The sequence below is a fragment of the Cnephaeus nilssonii genome (assembly GCF_951640355.1).
Source record: "Cnephaeus nilssonii genome assembly, chromosome: 8".
NCBI classification, from domain to species: Eukaryota; Metazoa; Chordata; class Mammalia; order Chiroptera; family Vespertilionidae; genus Cnephaeus; species Cnephaeus nilssonii.
In genome coordinates, this window is record NC_137079.1 from 99,987,923 (window position 1) to 100,002,317 (window position 14,395).

Consider the following 14,395-nt stretch of genomic DNA (forward strand, 5'->3'; position numbering starts at 1 on the left):
CACACACACTGACATAACCTTCAATAAAAATAAAAGGGATGAGATCCAGTTAGAGATCTTCCTTGAGAGAAAACACAACAAATGCATGTTCTTTTTTTTTTTTAAATATATTTTATTGATTTTTCACAGAGAGGAAGGGAGAGGGACAGAGAGTTAGAAACATCGATGAGAGAGAAACATCGATCAGCTGCCTCCTGCACGCCCCCTACTGGGGATGTGCCCGCAACCAAGGTACATGCCCTTGACCGGAATCGAACCTGGGACCCCTCAGTCCGCAGGCCGACGCTCCATCCGCTGAGCCAAACCGGCCAGGGCCAAATGCATGTTCTTGATAAAGCCTCAGCAAGATTAGATGGAAACTCAAACATCTTGGCTTCTCCTGAGTTCTGGAGAAGCCTATCCAGGCAAACCAAGCCACTGAGGCTAGCTGGGGGTTCACAGCTATTATCAAGCTTGAGATCAGATCTGGTCACCAGCCTTACTCCAGACAACAAGACACCAAAATTATCCCTATTCTACTGATGCTTGGGTTTGTGGGCCTTTCCAGATAAAACTGGCAGCCACATTTAGATAAGGAATCTCTATTTAGAAGCTTTGGGAGAAGTGTGGGGGTTCTTTGTGGCCTCACTAAGACTTAGTTTTATGGAGACTTGTGAAAATAATTCTGATCCCCAAATCCCACAATGGAAACCAATAGGATTGCCAAAAAAATAACATAACTATAAACTAAAATATAAATATTGAGAATCAAGAAGAGGGAGAAAGAAAGAAGGTAATGTAAATTAACTAAATTCTCATCTTTCATATTAGAATCAATGAAATTATCTTAAGGTGATAAATTTTGGAAACCAATGTATAAGCACATTATATAGAGTTACCTCTATAATTTTTAGTAATAATACAGGGAAGTAGAATAAGAACTAAGCAAGAACGATTAAAAGAGGTTGTTCCTGGAGATGGATGGGGTAGCTCTTGTTTTTAATCACACTATCAATTTCTTACCACCTGCAAGTATTGATACAAACTTTCATGAAAAGCAAATATTTGCAAGTAAACAGACAACAACAATATCAATTACAAAATCTACAGATTACCTACCATAATACATTTATCTCTTTCTTAACAAGTAATAATTCTCACTTCTACATGCAGAATACAAACTCAAACAGGTGAATGAAAAGTTGGAAACTAAACCACAACAGGTAAGAGTATCAGAGAAACAAATGATTCCTTCCCCTTTAAAAGCCATATTTGTATATACTATCTATGACATTAAAGAATAAACACTCAACATCACCATGAAAAAGTGACCTGCACAATAAGCCTCTGAATTTCCCAATATGTATTCTATGAATATGCAGGAATAAAAAGATGACTTGCCTCATGAATAGTCTGAAAGGGAGGGGCTGCAAAGTAGTAAATGACATATGGCTTCTTTTCAATGATGCTTCTTCATCACAATGTTAACAAATTTCAAATAAACACTCATTTTTCTTTTTTAATGAAGAGAAATTTGAATAATTTCTGTGACTTCAGTTTTCATGTGAGATTTCTACAGTGTATTCCTACCATTAATAAACAAAATGACTCGTAGACTCCTGAATGGATATACTTCTATTCTTCATGGCATGTAGATCGAGGCATCAAAAGAAAAGAAAGAATATGTTTTTCTTTACTGAGACAAATATCTTGATAATAAACTTTTACTATCTGGGTAAAACCAAAAGCAGTGAATATTGGTATAGAAAACTGATAGTATAACCCTGGTTATTTGGTCAGAGGGACTCAGTTACCTTAAGTCTGCACTGATCATATTTTTAAATACTTTTATTAAAAACTTAGCTGTCTTAGTCCATTTGGGTTGCCATCACAGAAATACCACAGACCGGGTGGCTTATAAACAACAGAAATTTATTTCTCACAGTTCTGGGAGCTCGGAAGTCTGAGATCAGGGTGCAGCATGGTTGGGTCCTGGTGAGAGCCCTCTTCCTGGCTGCAGAGGGCCATCTTCTCACTGTGTCCATACATGGTAGAAGGGGCCAGGGACCTCTCTCAAGCCTCTTTATAAGGACACTAATCCTATACATTAGGCTCTGCCCCCATTACCTAATCGCCTCCAAGAGGCCCTTCCTGTTAATACCATCACCTTATGCATTAGGCATTAGGTTTTCAACATATGTATTTTGAGGGAACACAAACATTCAATCCATAGCAATAGCTATTCCTAAATAGCAAATTCCATTTCCACATTTCAACTGTTACTTGCAAATATGACATAGTGAATTTTCAGACATTTGTTTCAATATTATGCCACCCTTTAAATACCACACTATCTTAATATTTAAGTGTTACACAAAGGAAAATAGTGGAAGGAGTTACTGTATATATGGGGGTTAAATACGGAGATGAAAACAGCTTTTGTATCTTTTTCAGAAATCATGTGGTTTTGAAACAGGATGAGTATTTTATGTAAAGGGGAAATTACAGGATAGATTCCAAGATGGCTGCAGAGTAGCTGGAAGCTGTGCCCACTTGCTCCCAGCCCCAAATCAGATTTACAACTAAATTACAGAGCAACCAACCTGAAAAACCAATTGAAATATTATAACTAAGGATTTACAAGAGAAGCCACGTAGAGACAGATAAGAAGGGTGGAGAAGTGGAAAGGGAATAAAATATAATAAAATCAGAGGCATGGAAATGGAATAGATTGATGATTTTCAGAGGGAAGGGGGTGGGGAGTGGGAAGAGATTAAACAAAGATTTTATATGCACACTAGAGGCCCGATGCACGAAGATTAATGCAAGAATGGGCCTTCCTTCCCCTGGCTGCCAGCACCGCCTTCGCTCCAGCTGGAGCCGCCTTTCTGCCTTCCCACGCTGCCCAGAGGACTGGAGCGGCCGAGGTGGAGCGGAACTCCTGCATTGTTGCCCTGCCCCTGGCCGCTCAGCACCTGCATATGCAAATTAACCTGCCATCTTTGTTGGGTTAATTTGCATACTCACTCCTGATTGGCTGGTGGGCGTCATGAAGGCACAGTCAATTTACATCTTCCTCTTTTATTAGTGTAGATATACATTACCTCTATACACAGACAATAGGGTGGCGAAGGCCTGGGGTGGGGCAGGAACTGGGTGGAGAGGGGCAATGGAGGGGGAAAAAGAGGGACATTTGCAATACTCTCAACAATAAAGTTTTTTTTTTAAATATAAAAAGAAGCAGTCAGAAATAAAGAATACATCTGATATCAAGAATACACTAGAAGGAATAAAATAAAAAGTAGGCTGGCCATGGCCTGTGTTGCTCAGTGATTAGGGAATTGGACTGTGCACCAAAGGGTTGAGGGTTCGACTCCCAGTTAAGGGCACTATGTGGGTTGTGTGTTCACTCCCCATCCCCAGTCAGGGGGGAGGGCAGGAGGCAGCCAATCAATGTGTCTCTCCCAAGTTGATGTTTCTCTCTCGCTCTCTTCCTTTCCTTCCCACCCTTCCACTCCTTCTAAAAAGCAATGGAAAACGTATCCTCAGGTGAAGATTAACAACAAAAACAAAGTAGGTTGAATGAAGCAGAGAATTGAATCAGTGATTTGGAAGACAATGTAGAAAAAAACACAAGCAATCAGAGCAGCTAAATTTAGAAGAATGTGCATCTTCTTTTAGCTGCTCTGATTGCTTGTTTTTTTAAGGGAACTTTGGGACAATGTGAATCATAACAACATCCAAATCATAGTAGTATCAGAAAGTGAGCAAGGAAGGGATAGAAAAACCGTTTGAAGAAATAATGACAGGAAACTGCTGAAGGAAAAACAAGATGAACCCAAAGAGGCCCACACCAAGACACATTGTAATTAAAAAGGCAAAGTTTACAAAGAGAGAATCTTAAAAGCAGCAAGAAGGGCACAGTTAGTTACTTACAAGGGAGTTCCAAAAGGCTGTCAGCTGATTTCTCAACAGAAATACTTCGGCCAGAGGAATTGGATGAAGTAATGAAAAACAAGAACGTGAAACCAAGACCACTCTATCCAGCAATCCTATCATTTAAAATTGAAGGAAAATTAAAGAACTTCCCAGACCAAAAAAAAAAAAGGCTAAAGGAGCTCATTATCACCAAATCAGTATTGAACCAGTATTGCAAATAATGTTCAAGGGACTGTTTTATGAAGAAGAAGAAATATACATAGAGAGAGGAACATAGGTATATAGGGAAAAAAAAGGCAATAACCTTAAATGTAAATTGATTAAATGCTCCAATTAAAAGACATAGAGTATGGACCTGGGAGTATTATGCTAAATGAAATAAGCCAGTCATAGAAATAAGTATGACATGATATCACTTATATGTGGAATCTAATGAACAAAATAAACTGATAAAAAAAATAGGTCCAGAGACATAGAAGCATAGGAAGGCAGTGGGGGGGGGGGGGGCAGTGATTAGCCGGGGAACTTATAGGCATATATGCATAACCCATGGACAGAGACAATAGTGTGGTGAAGGCCTGGGAGGGGTGGGTGTGGGGTGCAAGGGGTCAATGGGGAAGAAAAAACACGAAGGGGATAGCTGTAATACTTTCAACAATAAATATTTTAAAAACATAAAAAATAAAATAAAAGACATAGGGTAGGTAATGGATAAGAAAACATGACTAGCCGAAACCGGTTTGGCTCAGTGGATGGAGCGTCGGCCTGCGGACTGAAGGGTCCCAGGTTCGATTCCGGTTAAGGGCATGTACATTGGTTGCGGGCACATCCCCGGTGGGGGGTGTGCAGGAGGCAGCTGGTCGATGTTTCTCTCTCATCGATGTTTCTAGCTCTCTATCTCTCTCCCTTCCTTTCTGTAAAAAATCAATAAAATATTTAAAAAAAAAAGAAAACATGACTATATATATGCTCTCTACAAGAGACTCCCCTCAGAACAAAAGATTCACACAGAATGAAAGTGAATGGATGAAAAATATATATATAAAATGGAAATGAAAAACAAAAACGGGGATAGCAATATTTATATCTGACAAAATAGACTTAAAACAAAGAACATAAGAAGAGAAAAAAAAGATCACTTCATAATACTAAAGGGATCAATCCAACAAAAAATTTAACCCCTGTAAACATATATGTACCCAATAGAGGAGCACCTAAATAAATTAATAAAATATCAGTGGATTTTAAGGGAGAGATCAACAGCATTACAATCATAGTAGGAGTTATTAACTCCCTATTGTCATCAATGGATACATCTTCCAGATTAAAAAAAAAATGAACAAGGAAACAGTGACCTTAATAGCTAATATCTGAAAACAGCTGAAGTGCCCATCAGTAGATGAGTGGATAAAAAAAAAAGTTGTGGTATATTTACACAATAGAATACTGGTACAATGGGGCAATAAAAAAATGAGGAAATCTTACCTTTAGTAACAGCATGGATGGATCTGGTAATTATTATACTAAGTGAAATAAGCCAGCCAGAGAAAGATAAATATCATGTATGAGTTCTTTGTATGAGTTCTTTGTATATTTTGGAAGTTGACTTCTTATCAAAATAAACTAACAAACAGACTGACAGCTGTCAGAGGGGAAGGAAATGGGAGGAACTGGATGCAAGAAGGTGAAGAGATTAGCCAAAGATAACCCATAGACACAGCAAACAGTTAGGTGATGGCCAGAGGGAAGGGGAGAGCAGGGGCTTGGTGGAGGTGGGAAAAGGGGGGGGGGAATGGGGACATCTGTAATATTGTCAACAATAAAAATAAAGTGGGGGGAAAAAGAAATCAGAAATTGATAGAGAATATCATTAAAAAAAAAAAAAGAAATTACACTCCTGAAATAACCTTCAGTCATATAGAATACAACCATTGCGTGCCACAAAAACATTTTTGCACAGTTTCTCCCAGATATGAGCAACACGTAGTGGCCTGAAGACAGGTGGCACCTCACCAACTGTTGGGTGCCAGTCCATAAAGGCAGAAGTATTGATAATGAAAATTAATGGTTAGAAACTTCAATAGCTATTCAACAGAATAATTTTGTTATTGGTGGGGTGCCCTCCGCATTCCCACCTGTTACTGGTGGAAGTGGAGTTCTTTCCCAAGGCCTCCGCAGGAGGATGGGGTTTCATGGAAAGCTTTATTGATCACATAAAAGCAAGGGAGTTCCCTTCCAAGGTCCCAGCTCCCTCTGTCTTACCATGGAAAAGGTCCAATCTTGTCTTCAGCCGGGTTTAGGATTAAGTCCACTGCCCAGAGTCTCTGCTCAGTATTAAAGAACAGTCCAGTCTAGCATCTGGCTAACTTAGCTTATGTTTCAAGCTGCAGGCCATTGAGGGTGGGAACCACATGGCAGGCGAGTATGAGTCACGGAATAAGAGAGTGCAAGAGAGAAAACTCTTTGGGGATTATAATCAGGAGTTTAACCAATTAACCCTTCAAGATTTCATATGCTTACAGCTGCTCTATCCCCCTAGCCAATTATCTTTTCCCAGGTTAGACTGACCCACAGGCACCTTACCTATATCACACATGTGCACATCTCCCCTTTTGCTGGACCCCCTTCTCCCAGTGATTTGCAGAGAATGGACTGAGGAGTGTGAAGTTGCAGCTTCCTGGTGAAGCTGCCCAGATGACCATGCTTATAATGTCTGACTTACCCTTTGCTGTCTATTACTAATATTAATAATTAGCTAAATATGATAACAATTTTATAACTGTGGAAACGAATAATACAAAATGGGCTTGTATTTTGTAAGTCTTTTCAAAATTTCATTTGCCTAGTAAATGTATCAATTTTTGAAGGATGGAAGATATAAAAAAGAAAAATTGGTTCTTCAATACAGATAATATGAGAAACATTGAAATAGAGTACTTAAGTGGCTGTGTGAGTAAAAAGTAAAGCAAAATTTTAGCTTCCTAAAAGGAGAGGTCAAAAAATGAGAGATTTCAAAGGGAAAACATAAGCTTTGTAATAACTAGAGTGCCAGAAAACTTGCTTAACATTAGTATCTTTATTGTTCTCAAAATATTAACATTAAATATGGCCAGAAATTTAGATATAAAATATCCTTTTTATATTAAAAAATCAAGTTAGGAAAGTTAAAAACCTTAAAATTTAATACAATCTTTACCCATCTTTCATTTTGGAAACTCAAACCTAAAATATGATTATGAAATCTACCTTTCATATGTGAAAACATTCACACTACCATTCCTAAAAGAACCTTACATAATATGAAACACTAAAATATGAAACAATACTCTAAAATTTGGTTTTTGAGTATGTAAAAAGTAAAACAGGTACATTTTACAAGATATTTTTTCCACTCTATTACTCAAAAAAAAAGATGATTTCTTAATGAACATTTTTTTTCATTGGGTATATTTTGAATGCTTAATATAACTCAAATATATATAATTGAGTTCAGAGAGGAAAGGAGAAGGAGAGAGAGATAGAAATATCAATGATGAGAGAAAATCGTTGATTGGCTTGGGATTGAGCCCACAACCTGGGCATATGCCCTGACCTGGAATAAAACTGTGACCTCCTGATTCATAGGTCGACGCTTAACCACTGAGTTACTCAGGCTGGGCATAACTCAAATCTTTGAAACAAAAAAGAATCGAGTTCTTTCTGTCATGCACTCAGACACTAATGACTTTTTAAGTATGCAAAGAAAGCCCAGAGGGAAACAAGAAAGAAGGGAAGAAAGCAAAAACCTATATGAATTAGGGAAAACGCATTAGATTCACCAGGAGAGTGGGACTTTCTCATCACAGTTTCATACAGGGACTGAATCCTGGGATGAAGTGACTGTGAGAAGTATTCACACCCAGACAGGTGACTTTCTTGACTAATGTTTTACAACATCATGGCATGATTTAGGAGTCTGAGAGGTTGCCTAGCTAAGCCTGTGTAGGCTGGGCACAAAGCATTTTATCATTTCTGCTGTAAGGTTAACTAAACCCTTTACCAACAGACAGGCTGCACTCCAACCATGGCCTGTCTACCTCAACAGAACTTTCTCCTAAGGGATATGGTCATTTCCCTGAGCTCATGTGCCAGTCCTTAGGTCTCCTGGAAAGAGGCAGATGGTCAATCAGGGAGAGGAAGCTCTCATAAAAACTTATCCCCATAGCCACAGGAACATGCAATCCAGAGGGGGAAAAAGCAGTCAAATGGTTATAGCCAGTGTGAAGGAACAAAGATCAACACTAGACTTCTCCAAAAGGGAGGTGAGCTGTGTATACACATACAAACACATCCAGATGTGTAAAGAATTTAGGGCAATATTTTCCTATATTTAAAGCCATATTAAGAACAACTCCCAAACTCCCCAACCCCCCCCTTTTTTTTTCAGTCCTAGAAGGATTCCAAAAAACTTTCATTGGCTGTTTTCAGACCCAAAAAATGAGATACCTACACTTACCTGAGCTTGGGGAAAGTGACAGTGAAGAAACTTGTTTAGTTTACTTTAGTTCACTTCAGTTGAGGGAGAGGGGTTGGAGAGGAGAATGTTTATTTTTTAGTTAATCATATAAAATCCATATTAAGACCCTCAAATGCCCCAAGAGTGGGAAGAACATGATGATGATGACTCCAAAACATATAAAATTGCATTTTCAAAATCACAGAGTTTACATATATGCTGAAATGAAAATTCTAGATTTTTCTGACTACAAAATTGTGGATTATTTCCTCAAAATTGAATCTCCCCCATCTCTCTTTTTTGGTGATTGTGGTGGTCCTTGTATTGCTTATGCCCCATAACTCTCCATCAACTGGGACATACCTCTTTAACTTTTAAAATACACCATGATATCGTGAAGAAAACTGACCTGATGTCTCCACACGGCAGTAGTGATAGGGGTTAATGCACACCTCTTTCTGCTTGGAGCCAAATGGGAACTCACAGCATTCCAGGGGCTTCAGCTCATGGTGAGATTGCAGATCAGGCCATCGCCACACTCGGCAATAAATAACGTGAGGCAACCCCTTGCGATGGGACACCTGCAGCCGCCCGTCCAAGGATCGAGGAATCGTAACACATTTGCTGGGCTGCCCTGGACAGCTCAGAGCCCTCTCCAGCTCATCCATGGCTCCTTTCTTCTTCTTTAGCTTCTTCACTAACGAGTCTACTGCCTTCTCTGCCCACTTTTCCTCTTCATCTCCTTGCTTCCAGCCTAGCAGTCTCTTCACTGCTGGGCTGGTAAAAGAGAAGAGAGAGCTGATGGGGGTGCTGGAGTGCATAAGAGGTTGACTGCAGGTGTCCAGTGAAAACAGGAACTGGTCAGATAGCCCTTCACTGCCTGCAGGGCTTAAGAAAAGTAAGCAGCAAGTAACTCTCCAGAGATGTCATAGATCTTCCTTTTCTTTTGGTAGTCACTGTGACAGACACAGGTTGGGAAGCATGTTGACATTCTCCTAAGTCCTAGAATGGACTGACAAACTCTGAAAAATAAGACAAGACTTCAGTTAACTTAATAAGAATAATTTTCAGAAAAGGTTAAAGTTGAAAATAAGGGAGAAATTCTTCAAATGTTTTAGACTTGAAAACTCTTAGTCATCTTAACTCCCTCCTCTCCTTTATTCCCTACTAGAGGCCTGGTGCACAAAATTTGTACATAGGTAAGGTCCCTAGGCCTGGCCAGTGATCAGGGCTGATCGGGGCCTTCCGGCTGCTGGCCAGGGCCTTCCTTCCCCAGCTGCTGGCTGCTGGCTGGGGCCTGTGCCAGGTGCTGGCAGCGGGTATGAGTGGTGGCTTTGGCGCCGGCAGCAGGTGCAAGTGGCGGCTCTGGCGCTGGCAGTGGGTGTGAGTGGGGCCAGCACCGGCAGCAGGTGTGAGCGCCTGGCAGGACCGCAGTGCACGGGAGCAAAGAATTTTCAGTAACCACTAAAGGCTTGCCCTGATGACAGTAACCAGCACTCCATCTTGGTCTGGTGCCCCCACTCACCTGCTCCACCATCCCACCAAGGCCTATGCCCGACATGTTCTGCGCTCTGCTGCCTGCTGCTGATGCATGCCATTTCCGCACGCATCCCCTGGTGGTCAGCGCACGTCATAGCAACCGGCTGTTTGGTTGTTCCACCGTTCGGTCTATTTGCATATTAGGGTTTTATATATATAGACTAGAGGCCCGGTGCACGAAATTCGTGTACGGGGGCGGGGGGTGTCCCTCAGCCCAGCCTGCACCCTCTCTAATCTGGGACCCAACTGCTGGCTCCCAACTGCTCGCCTGCCTGCCTTCCTGATTGCCCCTAACCACTTCTGCCTGCCAGCCTGATCACCTCCTAACCACTCCCATGCCAGCCTGATTGATGTCTAACTGCTCCCCTGCCAGCCTGTTTGCCCCCAACTTCCCTCCTCTGCCTGTCTGGTCACCTCTAACTGCCCTCCCCTGCATGGTTGATCACCTCCAACTGCCCTCCCTTGCAGGCCTGGTCCCTCTCAACTGCCCTCCCTTGCAGGCTTGGTGCCTCCCAACTGCCCTCCCCTGCAGGCCATCTTGTGTCCACATGGGGGCAGGATCTTTGACCACATGGGGGCAGCCATATTGTGTGTTGGAGTGATGGTCAATCTGCATATTACTCTTTTATTAGATAGGCTAGAAGACTGGTGCACGGGTGGGGGCAGGCTGGTTTGCCCTGAAGGGTGTCCCAGATCAGGGTGGGGGTTCCCTTGGGGCGTGGGGTGGCCTGAGCGAGGGGCCTGTGGTGGTTTACAGGCCAGCCACGCCCCCTGGCAATCCAAGCAGAGGCCCTGGTATCTGGAATTTATTTACCTTCTACAATTGAAACTTTGTAGCCTGGAGCGGAGCCCAGCCTCCTGCTCGTTCTGTGGCCAGCAGCCATTTCTGTTGGGGTTTGTGTATATCTTCTATAATTGAAACTTTGTAGTCTTAAGCGGAGGCCTGGGCCGGCCAGGGTGTTCAGAAAGCTTTGCTTCTTCCATTGCTGGGGGCAACCCCGCCCGCTCTTTCCAGCTCTATGGCTGCAGCGATTTCTGTTTGGATTTGTTTACCTTCTATGATTGAAACTTTGTAGCCTTGAGTGGAGGCTTAGGCTGCCAAGGGCAGGCGGAAAGCTTGGCTTCCTCTGTTGCCTGGGAAACCCAAGCCTCCCTCCTTCTCTCTGTGGCTCTAGCCATCTTGGTTGGGTTTATTTGCATACTCGCTCTGATTGGCTGGTGGGCATGGCTGGTGGGTGTAGCGGAGTGATGGTTAATTTGCATATTACTCTTTTATTAGGTAGGATACCCAAGTTTTGGTATTTCTGCATTAAAAATTTCTATGAAAATTTTTTTTGTGGCATTGTACATTTTATTAATTCCTTTTTCCTCATTTAGTATTCTATTTAATATTTTTTCTTTATTGATTAAGGTATTACATATGTGTCTTTATCCCCCCAATGCCCCTCCCCAGCCCCTCGCTCATGCCCTCACGCCCCTAGTATCTGTGTCTATTGGTTATGCTTATATGCATGCATACAAGTCCTTTGGTGGATCTCTCCCCCTTCCATCACCCTCCCCTGCTTTCCCTCTGAAGTTTGATGGTCTGATAGATGCTTCTCTGTCTCTGGATCAGTTTTTGCAAATTTTGAAAAGTTATCTCCATTTCCACCAATATCTGAGGCATAGCCCACCTAATTATTCACCTATATTACTGAGACAACTATAAAGTAGCTTCTCTCTTCTAATTCCAGCCATTTTTTCCCAAATACAATTTTTAATCCTCACCTGAGGATATGTTCATTGATTTTTAGAGAGAGGAAGGGAAAGAGAGGGAAACACATACACACACACATCAATGTAAGAGAGAAAGAAACATGGATTGGCTGCCTCCCGTATGTGCCCTGGCCAGGGATTGAACCTAACCTGGAATGGAACTCGCAATCTTTTGGTGTACAGGACAATGCTCCAAGAACTGAGCCACCCAGCCAGGGCTAAATACAATTTTAATAGGTCATTTGCCTGCTTAAAAAATTACAGTTGCTCTTTGGTTTCCAAAATATAAACTTTTCTGCCTTGATCTCTAGAGCCTCCAAAATCTTTCCTCAACATACTCATGCTTCTTCCTTTCTCATTTATAATTTGAACAAGTAATCCATCTCTGTTGTGGAATATATAAATGAAAAAGGTAACACGTAGGATCACTAATAATCTCACCACTCATATGTTCTTCCAAACTACTTTATAGGAAAGTGGTTCTCAAAGTGTGACCCAAGAACCCCTGGAGTCCCAGAGAACCTTTCATGGGAGTTATAAGTTCCTCTCTTTTTCAACTACATATCTGAGTCATTAGATTGTTCTCATGTACTTCAACTCAAACAACATATCACAACAGACTGTATGCAAAAGTGAGCATGAGAATCCAAGTGTTATCCATCAAATCAGCCATTAAAGAGATTTTCAAAGATAGAAAACAATAACATTTTTCTCACTATTTTTTTCAAAAAACATCATTTTTGACCAAAAAAAATATGTTGATGTTACTATATGATATGATATGAAAATAAAATTCAAAAGATACTATATGAAATGGGTATGATGTTGGCTGCTAAGTGACCATGCCTAAGCACTGGACAGTTAGAACCTTTGAATGATCGATGAGTACTGCTTCTAGGTCAATGTCGCTAAGAAAAGCATACATCACCTATCAAACTGTACACAACAATTAGTCCAGGGGCCAGGTAGCACTCATCCATTCTGGAAGGTCCCATTCCAGAAACATTCACCTTGACAGAACATCATTGTTTCATTATTGTTTTGTTTTTAAATTTTCAACTTTATCAGTTTTGACCCTCTAATCCATGAGCAGCATAAATATACCTTGTTGTCCCTTCTTTACGAGTTTACTAACCGAATTTAGAACTTAAACACACTTGCCAATGGAATACTTAATTTCCTTAAAAGAATACTGCTTTCTTGATGACTTTTATAAAAAGAGATAGACAAAATTTCAAAGAGAAGATTATAAATGTGACTACGTAAAAAATGCTAAAGTAAAAAATGGTGATAAAAATAACAATGCACTAAAGTAAAAAATGGTAAAAAGTAAAAATGCATACTTAAATAACAGGAAAAATATTTGTAGCAAATATTTAAAAACTATAGTTAACATTTTTGTTATGTAAAATATGAGTTGCTGAGGAAAAAATTTGGCTTCGGTACATTGCAAAAGATATAACAAGGAGGAACCAGCAGAATTTCTACCATTAAATTATATACAAAGGTATACAGTAATGCAATATTGATAATACAATAAACAATAACCATAAGTGGAAACAATTTAAATAACACAGTGATATTGAGGGTTCCATGAAATGGGCACTCTAATTTTGTTCTGTTGGTGGCATCATATATTGGCATAATGCTTCTAGAAAGCACTTGAACACTTTCAAGCATCCCCTTTGACTCAGAAATCATATTTACTGTAAAGATGTTTCCAGAAAATAAACCCTAAATATGAATAATGTTAAGCATAAAGATATTGTCAGAAATGAATTTATCATAAATAGTAAAATAGTAGTATAAACAACCTAAATGCTCAACAGTTTCATAACAATTAAGAAGACTGTTATACATTTATTTAATAAAATGTTGGATAGTTTATACAACTAAATTTTAAATAAAACTAATAAATAGAAAATGTACTGTGCTATAATGTTAAATTTTAAAATTAATGATAGTATTTCTATTTCATCTTTTCGGTTTATCTTTTTCAATTTATTGGAGCCAGAGTTTTATTTTTCATCAATTTTATATCTATTTTATTATAGCAAAAACACATTAATCACAGTCTATTATATTTGTTATATGATTACAACTGTATTTTAAAATGAAACATGTACAAAAAGTATTGGCTATTTTAAAGCAGTTGTATTCTTTCTTTTCAGAAATTTTGGTAATGTACCTATCAATGCACACATACCTATGTTTAAACACACACACACACCAAATAAACACACAATTTTTTATTTCTTCAGAAAGACTTAGTAGGTTCATGGAGAAATTTGAGTTCTAATACCAATCTTAAATGTATTTTCAAAGTGTCATTTAACTGCCATTTTCACATGTGGCCTCTTTTCATTTTCCTGCTCTAATCCTGGGTCAGTGCTATTGGCTATTTACTCTTATGTTTTATAGAGAACATATATGCTGGCATCTATAATAATAAAAGAGTAATATGCAAATCAACTTAACGGCCGCCTGGATGACCATCTGGACGACCTTCCAGACGACCTTCCAGGCGACCTTCCAGACAAAGCCAGGGCTACGAGAGCCTACTCTTGCACGAATTCCATGCATTGGGCCTCTATATCATATAAAACATTCCTTTGTGTACGAAGTCACCAATAAGATCAGTTTTTACCCACTGTTTTTAGATTTTAGTATTTTGATGTATGACATCAA

General features: G+C 39.9%; 1 protein-coding gene across 7 annotated transcripts in view; it reads right to left on the reverse strand.

Annotated features, from left to right (window-relative positions):
* The window catches only part of SMAD9 (SMAD family member 9), an 85,035-nt gene that overhangs the window by 39,236 nt on the left and 31,404 nt on the right, over positions 1–14,395 (reverse strand). For all 7 annotated transcript variants that reach the window (XM_079779248.1, XM_079779253.1, XM_079779252.1 and 4 more), the window contains exon 2: positions 8,823–9,435. In XM_079779248.1, coding sequence (XP_079635374.1) covers positions 8,823–9,234 — 412 coding nt within the window. In that variant the 5' untranslated portion in view covers positions 9,235–9,435. The remainder of the gene's footprint in view (positions 1–8,822; positions 9,436–14,395) is intronic.